This window comes from Centrocercus urophasianus, unplaced genomic scaffold, assembly GCF_019232065.1.
Source record: "Centrocercus urophasianus isolate 14NV4802_14NV808 unplaced genomic scaffold, USGS_Curo_1.0 seq_10, whole genome shotgun sequence".
Lineage (NCBI taxonomy): Eukaryota > Metazoa > Chordata > Aves > Galliformes > Phasianidae > Centrocercus > Centrocercus urophasianus.
Genome location: NW_024884142.1, coordinates 82,189,286 through 82,210,466, shown reverse-complemented (window position 1 = coordinate 82,210,466; position 21,181 = coordinate 82,189,286). Strand labels below are relative to the sequence as shown.

General features: G+C 43.7%; 3 protein-coding genes across 4 annotated transcripts in view; 2 read left to right on the top strand and 1 right to left on the bottom strand.

Annotated features, from left to right (window-relative positions):
• TATDN3 (TatD DNase domain containing 3) lies at window positions 1-6,061 on the bottom strand. Its single transcript, XM_042808932.1, has 10 exons — window positions 5,990-6,061; window positions 5,873-5,905; window positions 5,727-5,800; window positions 5,523-5,607; window positions 3,895-3,957; window positions 2,733-2,842; window positions 2,196-2,251; window positions 1,856-1,968; window positions 544-624; window positions 1-210 (listed from the first exon to the last, which is right to left on the bottom strand). The coding sequence occupies exons 1-10, from the start codon at window positions 6,044-6,046 to the stop codon at window positions 67-69; spliced, it is 816 nt and encodes a 271-aa protein (XP_042664866.1). The 5' UTR covers window positions 6,047-6,061; the 3' UTR covers window positions 1-66.
• Window positions 6,045-17,790, top strand: NSL1 (NSL1 component of MIS12 kinetochore complex). 2 transcript variants are annotated; one of them, XM_042808911.1, is made up of 6 exons: window positions 6,045-6,299; window positions 7,024-7,105; window positions 9,284-9,414; window positions 11,657-11,711; window positions 15,749-15,816; window positions 16,211-17,790. In XM_042808911.1, exons 1-6 carry the CDS (start codon window positions 6,045-6,047, stop codon window positions 16,487-16,489), a joined length of 870 nt encoding a protein of 289 aa, XP_042664845.1. In that variant the 3' UTR covers window positions 16,490-17,790. The 2 variants fall into 2 exon arrangements, with proteins under 2 accessions (XP_042664845.1, XP_042664853.1); XM_042808919.1 differs by lacking the exon at window positions 6,045-6,299 and adding an exon at window positions 6,458-6,610.
• Window positions 17,791-20,720: 2,930 nt separating this feature from the next.
• Window positions 20,721-21,181, top strand: part of BATF3 (basic leucine zipper ATF-like transcription factor 3) — a 5,157-nt gene continuing 4,696 nt past the window's right edge. Inside the window, exon 1 of the mRNA XM_042818899.1 lies at window positions 20,721-20,846. Coding sequence (XP_042674833.1) covers window positions 20,811-20,846 — 36 coding nt within the window. The 5' untranslated portion in view covers window positions 20,721-20,810. The remainder of the gene's footprint in view (window positions 20,847-21,181) is intronic.

The following is a 21,181-nucleotide window of genomic DNA, read 5'->3' as shown; positions in this document are numbered from 1 at the left end:
CAAGATGTGTGTTGGTTTTGTTTATTACATCATAACCAATAGTTTCAGCAACATCAGTTTCTAAGTCTATACCTGAAGGAAGTTACGAAGTTTGGGGAATACTTTCAGTGCATTCTGTGTCGTCACTTCTATAACTTCTTCAACTGGAATTCCTTTAATTTTAGCAATATATTCTGCAGCAATGTAAATATTTTTTGGTTCATTTCTCACCTGGATTAAAAAAATAAAAATAAAAATCAAACAGAGCAAATAACAGATCCCTCCAGGTGGCAAGTGCTTCAGATTCACTTCCTGACACACCTTCAGTCACACTGTACCTATCTATGGTACAGAAATTACAGGTATCTATTGTCCTTGAATCGTACTCCCCTTGTATCTATAGCTATTTCTCTGAATTGTGTATTTCAAAATTTCCACCTGGCAATCTCCTTCATCCCCTGTCAATGCCTACACTCCTCCTCTCTCCCGTGCTAGCAACTAACCTCCACAAGGACGAGGAGTCACTGTGGATATACAAACATAGAAATCCCCCCCACCATTTACCTGTTTTTCAGGCCCCAAAGCAGGGGAGTCGGTTTCCAAGCATATACTTTCCAGAGGTAACACTTTCACAAGTTTCTGCTTCTTGAAGACAGCAAAGAGAACCATTAAATGTTTTATGCACTTACACTTGTGGGAAAAAAAATATAAGATATAAAGATAAGCTCTGCATTTAAAAGCAATGTTGAAAGACTCTGATGCCACTGTCAGTATACTATCAGCAAATTCAGAATGGCAGCAAGAATACCAGGAAATGCCCAAGATGTCCCTTTAAAAAAAGAATTATCTCATTTTTCGTGACTCTGAACATCTGAAGCACTTTTACCTGAATACTGGATCCTTTATTACTTTATCAAATAATGTGGTAATATTGCACAGAATCAGATTGTCAATGCAGTTTTAGTCTACCACTTTTCTGTATATACAGCATTTTAATATCTTTATTCCCCTTTCTGCTTTCACCATTCAGCTCCAGTTTGCTCTCCTTTCTGCAGCTTCCTGCCCTCATCCCCAACCATATCCACCCTCACAACCTTCCCACTTGACTGATGCCTTTTCTCGTCGTATATTTCCTGAGCTTATCACAGAAAATGATGATGGTGCAGGATGGAAGCAGACTGCTGACTGATCTGAGAAGTCAGTATAGTTTGCAGCAGCCCACAGTAGAAACAGAAGCAGCATTTCACTGAGTCGAGGGCTGAAACTGGCCAGTGCTGATCTTAAGCAGCGTAGCTGATGCTTTGAGCGGCGTGCCATGGACTAATCAGCATTTCTCAAAGACCTGTAACTTAGCCAACTGTAAGGGGATTCCTTTTGAACAAGAAGTGCCATAGCAGTGAGATAGAAACTAGTGCTTTTCCATGTGTCACCTCCCCGCTCTAGAGCATTACAGGATCAAAAATGTCCAAAGAAAAGTTCATCAGAATACAATAAAATGAGGGGAAAAATTGCTCATTTTCTTAATGATTGCTTCTCATGAATAGCTGAATTGTTTTAGCCAAAATTTCTGCCCCAAATGTGCAGCTATGGCAAAAGTCCCAGACAGAAACATAACCAAAGTAAAAAGGCAGTTTTAACTGAAAGCAGGATCTTCTATCAAAAAGCATCAAGTGACTATAATCACATCTCTGTGATAGTCTTTTATACTGAATAGACTTAATGAAAAACAACCAAACAACCAAGCATTCCTTCGAGCTGCACAGTAAAAATGTAGTTACACAGAAAAAATGTAGTTACGTTTGCCAACATGTTAAGCTGCCAACTACTGCCTGCAGTCCCCAAGCACCGAGCAGGAGTGATCCCCTTCAAGTGTTACCTGATCACTCCTTATAATGGAAGGAGGAATGGAGAAGAAGTATCCAGCTTTCACTCCTTCCATGGCTACAGATGGCTTCCCATCAAACGCGTGAAGCAACACCTTTGAAGCACCTTGGAGAAAAGAAACAAACCAATTTATTAGCAGGGTTTACAGCACGTTCACAGTGTCCGCTTCAAACTGGACCTCAACCCCACCAAAGAGTGAATACAGAATCTCCACACCGCTCTTCACAAGTTTCTTGGGCACAAAATGATAGGAAAGCATTACAAAACTGAAGAAATTCTAGGAAATTCTGTTGGCAAAAAATAAGAAGGGAAAAAATGCATTAGAAACATACCTTGCTCCTTTAAGAGATTAATGGTTGGTCTTCCAGCTGAGCGGGAGTGAACATTTCTGCAAAGGAAAGAGAGAGAGCCGTGGCATTAGGAAATTAAGCAACAGTATTTGTATTTATTTTTCAATAAACATACACCACAGAATCACAGAATCATAGGGTTGGAAGGGACGCCTGTAGGTCATCTAGTCCAGTTCCTTGCTAAAGGAGGCTCTCTAGAGGAGGCTGCAATGAACCAACAGCATGTTGGGAAGAAAACAATCTGTGTTAGCACTTTTACCAGGAAAAAAGTCTAGAGATGTGTATTTAAATCATTTTAGCCACAGTGAATATTTAGCAACAACACTGTGAAGACAGGCTAGGGAACTCCACTGTATTCATGGGCAAAATTCAGTAATTACGTCTCAAGCTGGAGACTGTCAGGGCACTAATACCAGTGTAAGCCATGTAAGTTCGGGAGGCTCTTAGTAATCATAAATCCTGGGAACAATTTACAGAGGTTACTGAGATCTGGAAAACTCTCCTATTAGTAAAACTTACAAAGGCAAATCCAGTTTTCTTGCTAACTCAACCTGCTTGATCAGAACCTGTCTTTGTCCTTCCTTCTGTTCATCTGTGCTGGCAAATCTAGGAGTGAAATCTAATCCAACCTACGGTACAAGAACAAAAGTGAGAAAGCTGTACAGGTCTAAGGCTTGACTAAATCACAATAGCACAGAGAGAAAAAGAAAAAAAACGTTTCAAACCTGCAAGGTATTACAAAACATATTTATGAAAGATGGCAATTAAGAAGGTTGTAGCCACACTGTAGCTTAATTCAGAAAGGAATTCATTCTCAAGACAAGACTTTCAATTATGAAAGCATTTGAAGGCAGCGACTGTATTTAGCATTTTAATCTGTAAGCAGTTTTCTGAGTTTCTATAAACGATTAAATATTATTTCAGATAAAATCTCAAAGCTGGATCTCCAATCTAAGCTGAATTTCCAACTTGAACCTGTAACTTAGTCCTATCCCTAGCAAAAAAATTACCCATTAATTTTATAGCTTTTTTATCTAAATACATTCAAACAGAATTTAAACCTCAAAGAAGCCAAATTTACTGTTATACAAACCAAAAACCTGGTTAAAGTACAGGAACAAAACAGAACTACAGAACATCCTGAGTTGGAAAGGACCCACAAGGATCAACTCCAAGTTCAACTCCTGGCTCCACACATGACAACTTTAGCCAAGTTCTCTCAACAATTGCCTTTCCTCCAGCAAGAACCAGCCACAAACCCCTCTGCTACCAACATACCAAAGGGACGGACTCTACCCTAAAGTTTTCAAGCTTCGGTTTGTTTATAAGGAAATACAATATAATAGACATTGTGTGGGTAGAGACAGACAAGGGAAAGGGACTTATGTAAGCCACCAAGGCATGCTGAAACCATAGGTCGGCCTGTGTTGCAGAAGGGAGAAAGGACCTGAACAAGGGTAACTATTTCCTAATAACAATATAATGAAGGAAAACAGGGATTTGGGCAAATCTATGAAGGAGAGCACGTTAAGAGAATTACTGATTAGTTGTGGGGTTTTTTCAGACGGCCAGCAATGTTTATCACATACACAAAGCCAAGCATTCACTAAGATTTTGTAACTCTGGTGGCAGATGCTGCCAAAGCCATACACATTTGAACCCATTTTGGAATTCTACTTACTTCTCCAATTGCCACCAACTTATCTTTGTAGAGTTCTATAAGTGGCAATGCTGCATCCAGATCCTGCAAGAACAAAAGCAACCCTCACTGACTTTGAGGTGGAAGCTTTATAAATGCAAAGTTGTGATTAATTTGGATTTCTGGGCCACAGGGGCACACTGCTGGCTCATGGCCTATCTGTTGTCCCCCAGGTCCTTATCTGCAGAGCTGCCTTCCAACAGGTCAGCCCCCAACCAGATGCATACAGTTATTCCCCCGTAGGCACAGGACCCCATACCTGCACTTGCTGAACCTCATCAGGTTTCCCTCTACCCTACTCTCTAGCATGCCGAGGTCTTGCTGAGCGGCTGCACAGCTTTCTGCTGTGTCAGCCACTTCTCCCAGCTTTGTACCATCAGCCCTTCCCTTCACTCCTCTTAAATTTTGTACCTTAAACGTGCTATCACTGGAAGTTGAGCTATCAGCAGTATTTCAAAGACTGCAGGATTTTCCTGCTTTACTCAAAGACCCCTCCTTTCAAGGTGAACTTTTCATAGGACCAGAAGTAGTAACAAAGCCCATAGTCTGGTCATGTTACATGGCTGCAGGCAGTTCTTCAAGCTCCCCAGGCTAAGGACAAAAACTGGTATTCTCCCAGTCCCACGCTAACAAAGGGCCATCTGCAAACAAGATGCATTCTGTTCACTGTAAGCAAGCTGTTCACTTGGGATTTTTAGAACTGCTTTCCAGCAGCATCGCTTCTGGGGCCAGATGGCTCTCAGTGCTGCTGAAGTCACACAAGCAGATGCTATGCTGGAGGCCCTGGGGTTTGGTCTGCTGCGTCCTCCACTTTACAGAAACACAACTAACTGGAAATCAGGCAGACCAGGGCAGCCCCCTGCATCTCCAGTGCAGCCATAGCATAGAATCACAGAACTGTTTGAGTTGGAAGGGACTCTCAAAGGTCATCCAGTCCTTCTTTACATCCAATCTCAATACGAAACTCCTCTCTTTTAGTTTAAAACCAAGTCCCCCTGTCCTAACACAACAGACCCTAATAAAGAGTCTGTACCCTTCTTTCTTACAGCACCCCTCTAGATACTGAAAAGTCGCTGTCAAGTCTCCTTGGAGCTTTCTCTTCTCTGTTCTGAACAGCCCCAGCTCTCTCACCCTGTCCTTGTAGGAAAGGTATTACATTCCTTGAATAATTCTTGTAGTCCTCCTCTGGATGCACTCCAACAGGTCCATGTCTCTCCTGTACTGAGAACTCTACATGTGGACACAGTACTCCAGGTGAGGCCTCACCAGCGCAGAGGTGCAGGATCACCTCCCTCACACTGCTGGCTGTGCTTCTTTCGGTGCGGCCCAGGATCCGGTTGGCTTTCTGGGCTGTGAGGGCGCATTGCCAGCTCCTGTGCAGCTTGCCATCCACCAGTGCCCCCAGGTCCTTTTGGCAGGGCTGTGCTCCACTCTTACACCCTCCAGCTTGTACCAATAGTGGGGGTTGCCACGACCCAGGTACAAGACCTTACAACTTGGATCTGCTGAACCTCAAGAGGTTCTCCTGTGCCTCCTGCTCAGCCTGTCCCTCAGACATGTCCACACAGCAGCACATCACAGCTGCACCAGGCTACCCGCCACTAATTTACCTTTAAAGTAACGCTGCGTTGCTCTTCTGGAGAAACATCCTGCACAGGGTGAACGCCCAGACACGGCAGCACGAACCCCGGGAACCTAGAACAGAGCGTCGGGCCGAGCCAATCTGAGGCGGGACCGAAAGTCGACCGAGCAGCGGGGCGGGCAGCACGGTCACAGTCTCGCCGGGCCGCAGACGCCTGGCCGTCGGCTCGCACCTGTCGGACAGCTCCAGCACGCCGCGGAACTCCCCCGCCTGCTCGGTCACCGCCACCAGCGCCAACACCGCCGCCTGTCACAGCCACAAACAGCGCTGAAGGCCGCGCTGCGCGCCGCACCTGCCGGGCCGCGGGGCGCGCCTCACCTGCCGGGCCGCCCGCACCACGGCCGCCACGTCCTGCAATAGACACGCAGCGCCTCAGCGCCGGGCCGCGCCGCTCCGGTCCCCATCCGCCCGCCCGCCCTCCCCGCGGCGCCTCACCGACTGGAAGCAGGGCGCGGAGAGGTGGCAGTGACAGTCCACCGGCCCCGCCGCCATGCCGCCGCGCCGCGCCCGGCCTCGGCCTCGAGAGGGAAGGGGCGGGGGAGTGGCGGGTTGTGCTTCCGGGCCGGCATTTTCGGTTCGGAGGAGGCGGGAAATGGCGGCCGGGCCGTCCGAGCGGCGGGACGCGCGGGTGCGCTGCTGCTCGCGGCGCGGCCTGGACGAGGTGGTGGGGCTGTGCGCGCCCTTCCTGCGGGGCCTGGCGCAGGGGCAGCCGGGCGGCTCCGCAGCCGCGGACGACGCGATCTGGGTACGGCACCGCGAACCCCGCGGCCCGGTTGGCGCTGACCGTTACGGCTCGATCTGCCGCGTCGGGCGGTCGGCGTGGGGTGGAGAGGCGGAGAGGCACGGGGGGCGGGGCTGTCGCTGCAAGAACGGAACGCGCTCGAGGAGAGCACAGAAGTGGTGAAGGGCAGAAAACAGGGAATGGCTGAGGAAACTGGGGCTGTTTGGGCTGGAAGAAGTTTTGGTCTGCAGGAGGGGAGACTGGAGGGAGACCTCATTGCTCTACAATTGCCTGAAAGGAGGCTGCAGCGAGGAGGGGAGTCGGTAACACCACGAGTGAGCATAGAATCACTCGGGTTGGAAAAGACCTTAAAGATCATCGAGTCCAAAGGGAGAAGTGATAGTATGTAAGGAAACAGCCTCAAATTGTGCTGAGGAGGTTTAGTTTAGATGTCAGGAAGAATTTATTCATAGGAAGAGCTGTCACGCATTGGAACAGGCCTTCCAGGGACGTAGTGGAGTTCCCTTGCCTGCAGATATTTAAGAATCACGTGGACGTGGCACTGAGGGATGTGGCGTAGTGCTGCACTTGGTTGGTAGTGCCAGGTTGATGGTTGGATCTTCACGATCTTAAGGATTCCGTGATTCTTGTCTGCCAAGCCAGGCACTCATACGGGAAGGGTCCTCTGTGCTGATGTTGCACATGTGTGTCTAAAGCATAACTTTTCCAGCCTATGCATCTCTTGCAGAACTTTGAGGCAGCAGTGAGAGAGAATGTTACTATTAATGGGCAGCTCTGGGCAGAGACATCAGCTGACTCTGAACCAAGCAGTACGTATGGTCTTTCATTCATTTTACATGTGTTTATATATTTGGGGTTTTTTTAGACGTGGTATTTTTAATTGGGCACTTCTTCCTCTAGTAGAGTGGCAACAATGACTCTCATGAAGCAGATGAAATGGAACTCAAGCTTGGCTGCATCTGTATAAAAAAAACTGAAGTACTGCACAGCAGGAACATGGTTCTTGCAGAGCACTGTTTGTAAGGGAAAAGCAACTAAAAGGTATAGCAAAAAGTATCTGTGACAGTACAAAAGGGAAGACAGCTTTGTTAGAAGGAGCACTGTTCTGGTTGATGCCTGTAGCAAGGCGCTTACAGATAGGCACAGTTTTAGCTGTCACTATTATGGTACCTAAATAACTTAAAAGGATCTGTTCTTTACTAGAGAAAAGTAGTTTAGAAACACCCACAACATCTGATACTGACATGGGAAATAAAATAAAGTTCAACTAATTTTAATAGTGGCTGTCTTGCTAGAAAACCTGCAGAAAGATTTTAGAAAGTTGCTATTCCAAAACATAATTTTTAATTCAGGTTGGGAAAGAGCATGTTCCACTTCAATGACTTTTCTCATAGGAATAAAGGGAGTATATGATGGACCAGGGCCTGCTGATCTATTTTTAAAGCTAAAATGAAGCAATAGGATGGATCCAACTGTGGAGGCTTCAGCTCTACACAGGGGAGTTAGTGGTTGATTGTTCAGATGGTGAAATTTTCTTCCTTGTGGCTACTGGAATTTCCTTTACTGCACCATATCTGTTGCCTCTTGTCCTTAAGCTGCACACCTTTGAGAAGAGCCTGCCTCCATCCTCTCTAGAACCACCCTTTAACTAGACAAGGATAACAGATTTCTCCTGTAGCTTTCTTTATGCTGAACAAATTCCTGTATGCTTCTCATACATCATGTACTCCAGATGCCAAGCCTCTTGGTGTCTTGGTGTTCTGCCGTTATCCAAGCAAAGATGAAATAGTTTAGGTAGGTGGAAATGCTGGCTGGATCACTGAGCTCAGAGGGTTACACTGAGGGTTACAATGGCTTTTTTAATGGCAAGACTAAAAAAATAAAGAATCCCACCAACTCTCAAAACTTGTTTTTAACTTTCTGAGGTTAATCATCACCTGATTCTGCACAGCTTGACCAAGAGAGGGTGCTCAAAATCCATTTGTTACCACTAGATTGACAATAATGCATGGCTTTGCAAGCTGTGTTTAACATTATTGGAAACTGTGAATGTAAATTCTAAGAAAATTTCAAAGTTCAGTGTAAAAATTATAAAACAAGACCACTGTTGGGGTTTTAAGCCTCTGCTGATGGAAAAAAGAAATATAGGTGTGCAAATGAACGAATGTAGAATTATGCATTCTCAGTTATGCAAGGTTAGAGTATAACATTGAGCTGTTTTCTTCCATAACTCATAATTTTTATGGTCTGTAATGATGGCTTGTGACATCAGAACAGTGCAGGCATTTATTTGTCCAAATGCTGAAGGCACTTATAAAACAGTGCATTAAGCTTTAAAAATTGTCAAGTTTAACTGCAGTCTTGGAGAAACTGAGTATTTGTAGTACAGTAACAGAAGTCAAAATACTCATTTTCTACTCATTTAACCTAATCTTGATTGGAAAAGAAGGCTGTGAAAGTTGGCTCCTATCAGATGCAGTCTTTGGCATCAAAGTTTGAAAGCAGACTAAATTTTGCTTTTCTGTCTTCCCATGAAGTGCATCCCAGAGGAATATTTCTGGGAACAAGGTTTCGTTGAGGTGGTGGTACATGTTATCAAAAATGCATGGATTGATTTAATGATTACAATGTATGCCTGTGTTCTATATGATACAAAGTCAGTTAGCCTTCAGATTACTGCTTGGACAGCTGCATCTTGTTCAATGCTTGTAAATTACACAAAATTAAACGGATCAAATCACTTTTCTTGCAACAGCTTGCATTGTTTCTTTCAGTTGAGAAACAAGTTAGCTAAAAGGTAACCACTTCTTTGTGAGACTTTTGGCTTCGATTCAGAACGCTTAGAGCATTGGCGATTTTTTACCCGCTAGAGATCCAGGACAGATGTATTTATCTTCATTGAGAATCATAGAATTGTTCAGGTCTCAAAGAAAAGAAACATTGTAGGTAGGAGCATCGTTACAATAACTTTGTTGCAACTTTGTTAGGTGCCAACATCAAAATTCTTGAAGATCAGCTTGATGAACTGATAGTAGAGACAGCAACAAAACGTAAGCAGTGGCCTAAGAAGATACTGGTGCATGCTATCCAGACCATGAAAGCAGAGCAAGAGATGTTGGTGAGTAACACAGATGTTCAGAAAAGCTTTGCTTATAGTTGCTGATGTGTGTAATTTAAAGGAACAAATCATCAAATGTTGACCTTTAAGTTTCTTCCCACAGTTGCATTTGATTTTGTCATATAATGAAATTTTTTCCTTGCGTGAATTTGCATTGATTTGTTCTCCAGTAAAATAAGGGTTATTACAAACTGCTGTGACTACGAATGAATTAGGCCCATGTTACAGTTCAGCAAATTACTGAGGCACATTTTTCCCACATGATGATTTGTGCTTTACAAGTCAGTTTTACCCCTATTTATCTTGTAAAATTCAGGTTTCTAAAGTTCCTATCTGAAGGCTGGTTGAAGTACTGTTACAATACATGCAGGCATATATATTACTACATGCAGTATTTGGCTTTTTAAAGGATGTCTATGTTTTTCCTAAGTACTTCTGTTGAGCCAGTAACTATACTGAGTACTTTCACTAAAGAAAGAAAAAAGGTAGTGTGGATTATGAATAGGTTCATCGATTTCATTTTTTTGACACTGAGTGTAAAGTAATCATTGGCATTGGGCAGCCCAGTCATGTTCTTAGTTGCTAAGTTTCTTTTCTGCAGTTACATTAGGACTCCTTTTGGCTTACTTGCAGGTTAACTAGACATCAGTTTTCTTTCTCGTATTCACTTTGCTACCCTAAAGAGCTGCAAACTTCTCCCCATCTCCTGAAGTACGTTTTTTAAGTGTCCGACTTTTGAATACATTCTTAAACCATCTTGGTTTTCTGGCAGGTTAATGGCCTAATGATAGGTGCTTTATTATATGATTTTGGAGGAAAAAAACCATCTGGATCTCTAGGGGTAAAAGACAGGGGTTTCTGACTGTGGTACACTGTTTGAGCCATTTTTGTGTGAGCGCGTATGTGAACAGATGAAGAAAAAAGAAGAGGATTAGGGAAAATGCTCTTCCTTTCTGAATGGGACTGATGACCAAGCACATGGAAAAGGCCAAGAAACGTAGTCCCTTCTTTGCCTTTGTCTTTCCTGGTAAGATTTGCCTTCAGGAACCATAGGCTTCCAAAACCTGTGCGAAACATTCGAACAAAGAAAACATAACTTGAGGGAATGGTAGACAAGTGTCAAGTTAGGAACGTGGTTGTGCTGCTGTTCAGAGGGACCTGGATGTGCTGGGGAAATGGGCTGACAGGAAACTCATGAATTTTGGCAAAAGATAATGCTGGGAGGAGAAATAACCACATGCACCAGGCCAGGCTTCCCCACAGCTGGAAAGCAGCTTTGCCGAACAGGCCCTGAGTGACAAGCTGACCGTGAGCCAGAAACGCACCCTTGTGGCAAAGGAGGCCAACAGCCTTTTGAACTGCATGAGGAAGAGCACTACCAGCAGGCTGAGGGTGTGATTCTTTCACTCTTCTCAGCCCTGAGGAGACGCATCAGAAGTACTGAGTCCAACTCGGGGCTCCTCAGCGTGAGGAAGATGTGCACAAATTGAAGCAAGTCCAGTGATGAGTCGTTGGTGTGACGGGATTGTTCAGCCTGGAAGAGAGAAGTCTTGGGTGTATCAGCACTGTGTACAAATATGCGTGCAGTAAGAAAGAAGCAGTGTGACCCATGCTCAGCTCAGTGCTCAGACAGTGCTCTCAGATATAGGGTTTGAATTTTGGGTGGTCCTGTGTGGAGCCAGGAGCTGGGCTCCGTGATCCATGTGGATCCCTTCCAACTCGGGATATTCTGCGATTCTTTGAAAACTTGCTATTGCAAAACACCGAGATTTAACAAGACCTTTTGGTCGTTTGGAAAAGGAGAGCTATGTTCCACCTGAATCCTAAAGTAGATGACTTACTTAGGTTGCTTCTCAGACTCCTTTATTCTGCAGCTGACCTTCTTCTTTTTTTGTGAATGGTTCCTTCGGAGTCAGAGCTGTTGTTTGTCCTGAGTTGTTCAGCAGATGGTAATGGTTCTTCCAGAACATGTGGATTTTAATTTAGAAATTCTCATGCTTTAATAATTAGAATTCCATAAACTAAAGGAGATTCTGGAGACATGTTCTCAGTGAACTTATGTTAATCAGATCATTCTTTCTAGTAGTTGAGTATCTATAAACTAAACATCGAGTACACTCTAAATAATTCCACCACCATCTCCTTCTATTAGCCTTTCTCCATTATTCTAGCTGCCATGTATATATTAGATATCTGTTAAAGCAAGGGAGCGTTTCAGATTTTTTCTGTTTTGAATTTGCAGAAGCTCTACCAGCCTGTCATAACGCCAGAAGAGATTAAATCACAGCCTTCTCAAGGTAATGATTTCTCAGGGGAGGGCAGCAGTATACCGAGGGAACACTGCCTTCCTTCCTGCCTAGCAACAAACGTTTAAGAAGTTTTATTTCTTTAAATGTATTTATCTTTATTGACTATATTAACTAAATTAGCTAAAATAGCTGGAAGTTTTGTTATAATTGAAGTATTGCTGCATTAGCTTATTAATCTGTATGCATTTCTCTTGTTCTGAATGCTCTCTGCTGTTATATACTGTGCTTAAAGGCAGAAGATGCCACTATGAGGGCACGGAGAAGAAAGTGTCAAATATTCACTTTCTCTTACCTCTGTTCACCTTCTGTTCTCACCTCTTTTCTTTACCATTGGGTGGAGGCAAGATGCGGAAGTGGACGGACCGCTGACATTATACTTTGGCCAGTCTTGTCTTCCTTCCTATATAAATACTAGAAATACTTCAGTCTCTCTTCCTAATCAGGCGGCTTCCTCGGGGAATTGAAAGCTGTCCTGTGGTATCACTGCTGGTAGGGTTGACTCTCCACACTTGTAAAGCATGTATCAAATTTTATTCTGCTTATGTAAAACTGTGAAAGATGTCCTAAGTTTGCTGCATGCTTTGGAAAGGTTATTCCTTGTTCTGAGGCATTTGTACAAGGTGATGTGTACTTTGCAATAGTAGAATAGGAGGTGCTTTTTCTGTAGCTGGCCTAAAGAAATGCCTTGCCTGTTTTTATGTACTGAAAAATGACAGAATGTATGTAAGTTGCTCCATAGGTAATGCCTCTTTTTTTTTTTTTTCCATGCAAATTATAACAGATACAAACTCTATTTGATAGAGCAAATTCTTAGCTACAAAACAGTATTTTTCAACAGTCACCACTGTTAGCTATGCATTTTAGCCAGTGACGAACAAGATCCTGAATGTGCACTGGTAAAAATCTGCACCCATGGAAGTAACCCACTATTTCACAGCTACTATGACAGCGTCGTTGCTAGGAAAATGTTGCTCATGCAGACCATCTTTCATTGGCCCAAACAGACGGAAGTCAGAAGGCACCAAATTTGAACTATATGGTATGTGTGGTAGGACAGTCCAGCTAAGATTGGCAGTGTGCTCCATGGCTTCCAGACGGATATGGGGCCTGCTTTTATTGTATTGCAAGAGAAAGGTTGCTTTATTCCCTGGCCTGGCTCTGGAAGTTCAATCCTGTGGCTTAGTCAGCATCAGGATGTAGTGGTCAGAGTTATGGTTTATCCGGGTTCCAGGAAATCTAGAAGGATCACTCCTTTCCTATCTCGAAAGACTGTGCTCAACACTTTACCTACTGAGGGCTGCATCTTTGATGGGGAAGTCACGTGTCACTGATCCACAGATTGATGTTTTGACTCCAACTCACAGTGATGACATGATGTCACTGGTAATGATGTGATCCTGGAAACTGTCACCTTCAGATCTGTACTGCAAATTCAGTAGGTTCTGACAAACCTGCATACAGGCATTCATGAGACACACTTGGTGCAGACTTTCCAATGTTGCCACCATCATATCCAATACTTTGAAGCTGATATTCAGCTACGAACACAGTTCTCCGGTTATAATCTGCCAATTTGTGTGGATGAGCTGATCTAGGTGCTCTTCATTTCATGGTGTGACAGCTGTGCATGGCTGTACAGAACAGGCTTGTATTTCATGTTGGTGTCACCACTGCTGAAATGCACCATCCACTTCCTCACTGTGCTCACATCCACTGTCTGGTCTCCATCAACATTCAGCGAACACTGATGAATGTCAATGGATGCCAGTTTTTTCTGCATGGAGGAATTCAGTGACACACCTTTGCTTGATATGCACTGCTGTGTCAGATGCCATTTTGTCAGACTGCTCCTCTGCTGCCATCTGTGTCATAGCAATGACATGTAATGGGATGTCGGCAGGAGGGTTCAGTCTCTACTGCCACACCACCAACATCTGCCTCTGATGTCGCGGGCCAACACTGTAGCATAGGAGACATTACTTTGGGAGCAGTCTTCATACCAATGCTGTTTTAAGTGGGCAAACATGGTCAGAGAACTCTCTATGGATTACTTCGCATGCTGTAAAGCTGGTGTAACAAGCAGAGGTGTTAAATTAAGTTTGAGAAGCAAGGCTCAGGCTTCCAGCTCTCACTCTGCTGATCTGGCTTCACTCTAGGCATCATTTCCTCTTTGTAAACAGGAGATGTTGCTTCCAGAAGTGCCAGCCTGTGCAGCAGAGCAGCTAACAGGATCAGCAAAGAGTGTCACTTCATGTCTGCATTTCTTTTGGTTTCTAGTGTGTAATTCTATGCTCTTCTCATATGAATTAAGTACTCACAAGCTAGTAAGAGCTTGCACTACAGTCTTACCTTTTCATGTTAGGTAACAGCAAAGCTTCAGTTAAGACAGCATAGAGTTTGTGCTGAATATTAGTATTATGTAGTATTTGGGAAGTTTATGTATCCCAGTTTAGTAAGTACAGTGGCCAGAAACAAAAAATGTTTAGATTACTCAATACCTTTCATTTCCTCTTTTCATTTCCCTATGTTTTGGAAAGCCTTGAACACTGAGGAATATACTGCTGTCCATGTAAAGCTGAACTCATGCAGGCAAATTTCATTTAAATGTGTGTCAGTCTTTCTGTATAACTGGAATAATCACTGGAATTATTTTTACTTAGCTCCTTCCTTACAACTTCACAGCCTTCTACTCTGCATATTCTACTGTAAGAATTGCTTTTTATGGACGTGTTCTTTTAGAGAATGTCCATCATAAACGTCTGTGTTGCATTTGAAGAGGCTACTACTTGAATATTTTTTCTTCCAAATTCTGAATGATTGTGCTTTTTAGCATCCATATCCATATACAGACAGCGTTTCCTAAGCCAAGTTTGATAAGCACTGGGGACACACAGCACACACAATTTAACAAAACACTGTCTCTTGCTTCATACTACGTTTCAGCAGGAGGTCACTGTCACCCTGCACTAGAATGCAGTGATTGACTTAGATTATCTTCAGTAGCATTAATTAGATTGACTTCAAAGCAGATTGGTGTTTTGCTCTGCAGTGATTTAGGACTGCGTGCACCATCTGATGTGGTGTTCTTCTGCAGGCCCTGGTGACACCCTACAGACAAATACTGGTGGTAGGTGAGACAACTTAGTTCCCAGATGCACACTTAGCTGCTGATTTTAAGTTTTTCTTGATGGCATAGTGCCTCAAGCAGGACAATGGCAGAGAGCATGCAAAATAATATGTAATAATTTTAAAACTTTATAATAACTTTAAAACCTTAACTCCTGAACAGAAGAATTATTATTGTTTGTAAATCAGTCATCAAAAACGTGTATTATGTTGATGATCTTATTGCTACTGCAGTCAAATAATTTCCCCCAGTGTTCTGTACTGCTGTCTGCCTCAGTCTTCCTGAAAGCTTCTTTTTCTTCCTTTTGTTGTTAACCCGACAGAATTAGTGCCTTTTTTACTCCTGCTTGGAAATTAAATCAGAATGAAAAGTAGCTTTTGTTTTGTTTTTTTTTTTTCTTTAATGAAGGCTGAGTTGTTGCTATCAGGCTGAAGTTGTAAGACTGAGGATTTTCCCCCCTCTATTAAATTATTTTCCTTCATGTAATTTTCTCCACAGTTATGTTTATCCTTTGGAAATTTTTTTCCACAATGTGATATGATTTTGAAAGATTGAAAAACAGACCTACTTATTTTTAACCTTCTCCTTTATACACATACTGTTCCTGTATCTCATGTTTTGGACAAGCTATAGGATTTCTAGCAAAGAACTCTGTGGCTTGCAGCAGTTGAGACCTCTATGCACTACTGCACTTTGCATGATTAGAAGTAATAAGAGTAAGATGAAGCACATCAGCTGTCATCACCAACACTAATTAAAGAGATATGTTGTACGCTTAATTTTACAGAGGGACTCCACTGCTTCTCATGCCCAGTGTTAAGAAGTCAGTAGCAAGTATCAGGGAAGGAGGGGAGGAGTTATGTATCAGAAGCTTATTGGAGCTTTGTGTTTTTCTCAGATGCTTACCTTGCAGATCTGAAGCAGGTGACCGAAATGGCATCCGAGCAGATTGGTGAGGCAATGAAGGTGAGATCTATGTGTGCTCCAAGGGGATTTTTTTGTTTCATTTTGTTGTTTTGATAATGCCATGAAATGAGGGTTGTAATTTATCTTGGTTGTAGATTTGTACAAAAAAGCCTGCGTGTACTATTGAAGCAAGTACATATTTAGGTTTGTATTACTGAAGTTAGACCTATGAAGAATTCTCCCTCAATTTTAGTAGGAAGGAAGAATACCCTCTGACTTCAGCAAGTGTTTCTTACAGAGATTTTAAAATCTGCAGCATCCAAAAAATATCTTCTGAAGATCATCTCTGCAGACACTGAAGCTTTTGTGCCTCTCAGAATCTAATTAACATATCTCCCTCATTGTAACCATTGCTTTTCCCATGTAACTTGAGATACTTGATTTGTTTTCGCAGTCTCTCCCAGCCCTAATAGAAAGAGCAGAAGGTTTTTCCCAAGCGTTAACTTGGCAACCAACCTTGGAACTCTGCAAGCTGCGTCAAGAAGTCTTCACTGGTTGTAATGCAAAGGAGGAAAATAGTGTCCAAAACTTTGTATCACCAGCAGAAGTCACACCAACAGACGCTGATACTACTAACAATCCTTACACTTTGTTCAAAAGAAAAAAAGCTGCAGATACACCACAGAGAAGATACTATCCGCTTCGACGGAGGAAAATTACCCTCAGCATGTAGATTCCTCATTTAGAATTTCAGGATTGGAGATTCAGAAATATTCTCGTTCAGTGTATTCAGTTTAAAAAGAAAAAAAAAACACAAAAACAACAACAAAAAAAACTTATTCTACTCTCTAATTCAGTGCTATACAAGGGAGGTTCCTTGATTATTTAGTCTTTTGATTCTTTTAAATATTTCTCTTCTTATTGTTACACTGGTGGTATTATGAAAGCCTATATGAACCAGTCACTGCTGATACCCAGCAAGTATGTTTACTGATTAACTCTCTTCTTTGCCCATTTATTACAGCATTTATTACCCTCAGCCTTCGTGCTTCTCAGAGCTGTGCAAATGCTTTATGTGTGTGGGCACTCCTTTGGTAAACTAGTAAGTGCTCATATACAGCAGGCACATCTCTGAAGATGTTGGAGAGTGTCTAATTCTCCTAACCATGCTTCATTTAAACTGAGTTTGGATATTTAATAAATAAATTTAAAATACTTTCAGACTGGAGCATGTGAAACCCACCAATTTTAGTACAGTGTTTTAGTTTTTAGAAAATCCATGTGCAAATCTAAAACTGATCCCTCCTGTTCTACCTCTCAGGTAATCTTCTAAATCAGCAGGGCTCATTTACAGTCATCTTGATTTGAACTTGGAATTTTAATAATTATATGCATTTCCCTGCAGAGTGCTCTACTGAACAATGATTTGACCATCTGCATTTTACCATCTGATATTTCAGTTTGTGTAAATAACTGATCTAAGCAATCTGGGGTTTTCCTGGACAATAGATGTACACATTACAGGATCTCGACTTGGCCATGCGTTTGTGGCATTTGACTAAACTTACCCAAAAAAATCTAAAACAGTAGAGATTAACAGTAAATGGGATTAAATTGAGCTAGCATTTTTTATTATAAGCACAGTAGTACCTAGACATTTACATAGTAGTATTAAATTAAGCATTGTGCCTTAGCCACTGCAAACTTTTTCCAGCTTATGACTGCATACGCTTACAGTAAGTACTCGTGTCTAACCAATTTGTCATGTATTCCCTCCTGCAGTACATAGAGGGTGATTTGGAAGCTTTGCTAACGGAATGCAATGTAGTGAGAAGGCAGGTGCAGCTTGATGTCTAGAGACTGACAGTTTTCAAGGCAGTGCGTGACAGATTGTAGCGTCGTTTATGTTGTGAAGGTGAGCACCTGTACCAAGGCTCTGTATATTTAATCGTATGTAAATATCTCCTATCACTTTTGTATATACAAACTTCTGTTTTTATACAAAGTAAATTAAATCAACTAAGAAAGATCAAAGATCTGGATGTCTGTCTTAGTCCCGCAATACATGTTGACTGAACAGTTAGTGCTTTAGAAGACATCTGTGTTAAATTTTGGCTGGAGTAACTGAAGTAGTTCCATTTACTGCCTTTGAACTTACGACTGCTATTAATCACAAGGCTACAAAGCCTCTAACATAAGAGAGGACAGGATGTGAGAGGGACTGGAATTGCAAAGCTGCAGAACGTGTGACCGGGATGGTTTTTCGCACAGTGAATTCTGGTTTGTTTGAATGTGTGTGTGTGTTCTGGTTGAAAATCCCCACTGTTGCACAAATGCATACATCTTCACCAAGCACTGCAGGATTTTGCATGTCTGCTATTACAGAATTTAAGTATTTTTATGTTAATAGAAATAGGTATATCTCTTTCAAGAGATCCCATCTCAAATGACCAACATAAGACAAATGCCTTAGGAAATAAGGAGAGCGAGCAGTGTGGATTAAGGGCTATTAAGTGAACTAATGACTTCATCCTACGGTGCCTGTTAGAGGTAAGAGAGTGCAGAGCAGCCGGTCTGCATGGGTTTTGAAAGAAGTGGGAATGGATGTCTGCTGCCTTGATCTAGAGCAGCCAGGCCTGGTTCTATGGCCTTCCTTTTAATCACAGCTGGGTAGAAAAAGAAAACTGCATCTGGGAATGCTGCCCAAATAACTGATATAAAGAAGAATAAAGAACACCAGTTGATGTCCAGTGCAGTGCCTCAGCTATGAATTTACAAATCTTTAGGGTTGCTTTTGGCCACGCAGCAGTGAAAGATGTCAGAGCACCTCCCTTGAAATGAAAGCTAGGTGATGAACTGAACTTCATGCTTGAATGTTCATCTGCTTTCCCAATGCTTATTAAAAATTTCTATAGCAATTGATATTTCCAACTAGCAGTGTCTGCAATCTGTGTTTCCACTAACAGAAATACATAAAATATTCCTCTTCTTCTCCCCACCCACCCCCCTCCCCTTCCGGTAGTCTTTTGTCCTTCAGCTAACTTCATAGAAATCAGCAGTGTTGTGCAAGAAGACTGTCTATTCAGGTTTCCACTGAAATGTCACAACGTCCAAGCTTCTTATTTTTAACTTGGGGTGAATTGGTATTGCATCAAGAAACGTCTGGTCATTTTTCTTTATATAGCCTTTGAATTTTGTAAGGCAGCTCAATGGTGAAGGATGCTTGGGAATATTTGCAAACTTAGTTTGAATTTTGTAGTTATTTTGGGTGAGATTAAACGTCTTACCGTTTTTAGGACGTGCTGCCAAAGGCGTGCATGTTGCCAGGTGAGCCATCTATACCCAGGGAATCTTGCAAATCAGCCTTGTATCCACACACTCTTACTGCATGTAGTTTTTAAACAGAGGCGATGACACCCCTCTTCCAGAAATCTTCATGCAAACACCAACATCTGTTTGTTTGAAAGTTTGGGCATGTGGTGCTCTGGGACCCAGTTGTGACATACGCTACGCTTCCAGAGAGCCATGCTAAATTAAAGTTAAAGACAGCAACTCCAGTCTGAAGGCGTGTGGGCTGCTTCAGTGCAGACAAACGTTACTGATATGCTGCGATTATAAAATGTAAGCTCAGCAGCTCAGACTGCTTTCTGGGCTCGTTTTCTCTCCTGCATAGCAATGCTCTGCCCTTACTGCTGTGTTACTTGGAACTACTGTGTAGGCATTTCTACAGATGTACCAGAGATAGCTTTAACACCAAGCAGAAATTTGTTCCCACAAGCAAATTTTGATTTTTCATTTCCTTTGTCACTATGAGCAGACTGTACCCAGGTCCAGGAGGACTTCCCTGTGACCTGTCATTCCTTGTGGGGTCCTGTAAACCTCACTTTACAAATACGGGATGAATTCATACCAATAAATTACATGTATCAATAAATAAATTGGAAAACTTATTGTGACTTAGCTCTGTTAGACCACCTGCTTGTGCAGCTGCTTTCTAGGGCACGTGTGTATGGTTCCTGTACCAGCATGAACACTTCATTTGGGATCATTTCAAAGCCCCACTTGTAGGAAGGGGGCTTTTTTCTTCTCCAGACACTAATCTGCAAGCCTTCCCCATGCTGAGGGCCACTGGGACCAGCAGCCCCAATGGACCCTTTGGCTCACTTTCTGAAGTGCCTTGACTTTGTGTGTGTCCTGCAACTGCACTGGATCCACCAAGTATCTCTGAAAACAGTTCTGAGGCTCAGTCCTCCGTGGTCCAAGGAGCTCTGGGAAAGGTGAAGGCAATGCAGGAGACAGAGGCAGGAGGTGCTGTGAGACGTAGTGGGGAGAAGAGTTTCCCCACAGGGCAGCCCTGGTCAGGCTTTCAGTGATGCTGACCTCAATCTGACTCCTGGACTCCAGGCAGGGCACTTCTCCCATCAACGTGAACTGTCAACCAGATCTTCCTGGAAGGATGATCTATATTTACTCCATTTGCAGCCTGCAACTTCATTTTCACCTAAGCTGAATGACTCAGACTTCGGGTGAAACGAGAAGAATAGGGAAGTGGCCGATTTATGAAGATACCTGGGGTTGATGACCGACTGTACGGCAGCGTAGAGGCACGTTCCCTAGCGGGGACGTGCGGTTATCCCCGGGAGTCGTGCGTTTGTGGTGCTGTACGCGCACACACCGTAGAAAGGATGTCGCTGGGTATCTGCGGGGGCACACGGCAATTCACTTCCTTCAGAGTACAGGGAGAAGATACGCTTCAGTTGCGACGTAGGACGAGTGTTTAGAAGGATAAAAGCAGCATTGTTCGGGCTGCTAAAATGTTCCCGGCAGCGCGTTCGAACAGAGAGAGTTCTGTCCCGGCAACTGCGTTCTCTGCACTCATTGTCTTGCTTCGCCTTTACAAGAAACGTGCGGCATTTCCTTATTATTTAAAGGAACCGGGCGAGTAGCGAAAGTGAAAATCGCTGTATCCCAGCCCCGGTGCCTCGTCCTCACTCCAATGAACCCCTCCTTGCGCTCCTGCCCATTCTCTGAGGTCGTGCCGCTTTGGAAAGCCGATGTCGCACGTGTTCCGCGGCCAGGAGTGCGCGGGGGTGAGTCAGCCGCGCACACCTCGGGCGGCTTTTGCGCGGGATTCGCGCAGGTGCCGCGCAAAAGCCCCTGGGAGGCAGCGCTCGGGCCAGGACGGCGTTTTAACCATCGGAGGGGCGGCAGGCGCGGCCAGCCCCGGGGCTCTCCGGGGGATTTTCGGGCGGCTCCTGCCCGGCAGCGCCGCGCCACGGGGGCCGCGGGCTTCCCCCTGGCTGCCGGGGGCCGGTCGGGCCGGGGCGCGGACCCTGCGGGCGCCACGTGAGCTCCGGACGGCTCCGCCCCGGGGGCCGCGACCGGGGCCCCCAGGTGCCGGGGCGGGGCGAAGCGGGGGGACGGC

Coding starts and splice junctions, on each gene's coding strand:
- NSL1 (XM_042808911.1), top strand. CDS start 6,045: ATGCCGCCGCGCCGCGCCCGGCCTCGGCCTCGAGAGGGAAGGGGCGGG. Junction 7,106..9,283: donor AGCTGACTCTGAACCAAGCA/GTACGTATGGTC, acceptor CAACTTTGTTAG/GTGCCAACATCAAAATTCTT. Junction 9,415..11,656: donor AAGCAGAGCAAGAGATGTTG/GTGAGTAACACA, acceptor TTGAATTTGCAG/AAGCTCTACCAGCCTGTCAT.
- TATDN3 (XM_042808932.1), bottom strand. CDS start 6,046: ATGGCGGCGGGGCCGGTGGACTGTCACTGCCACCTCTCCGCGCCCTGC. Junction 5,801..5,872: donor TGGTGCGGGCGGCCCGGCAG/GTGAGGCGCGCC, acceptor TGGCTGTGACAG/GCGGCGGTGTTGGCGCTGGT. Junction 2,252..2,732: donor AGAAAACTGGATTTGCCTTT/GTAAGTTTTACT, acceptor TTTCCTTTGCAG/AAATGTTCACTCCCGCTCAG.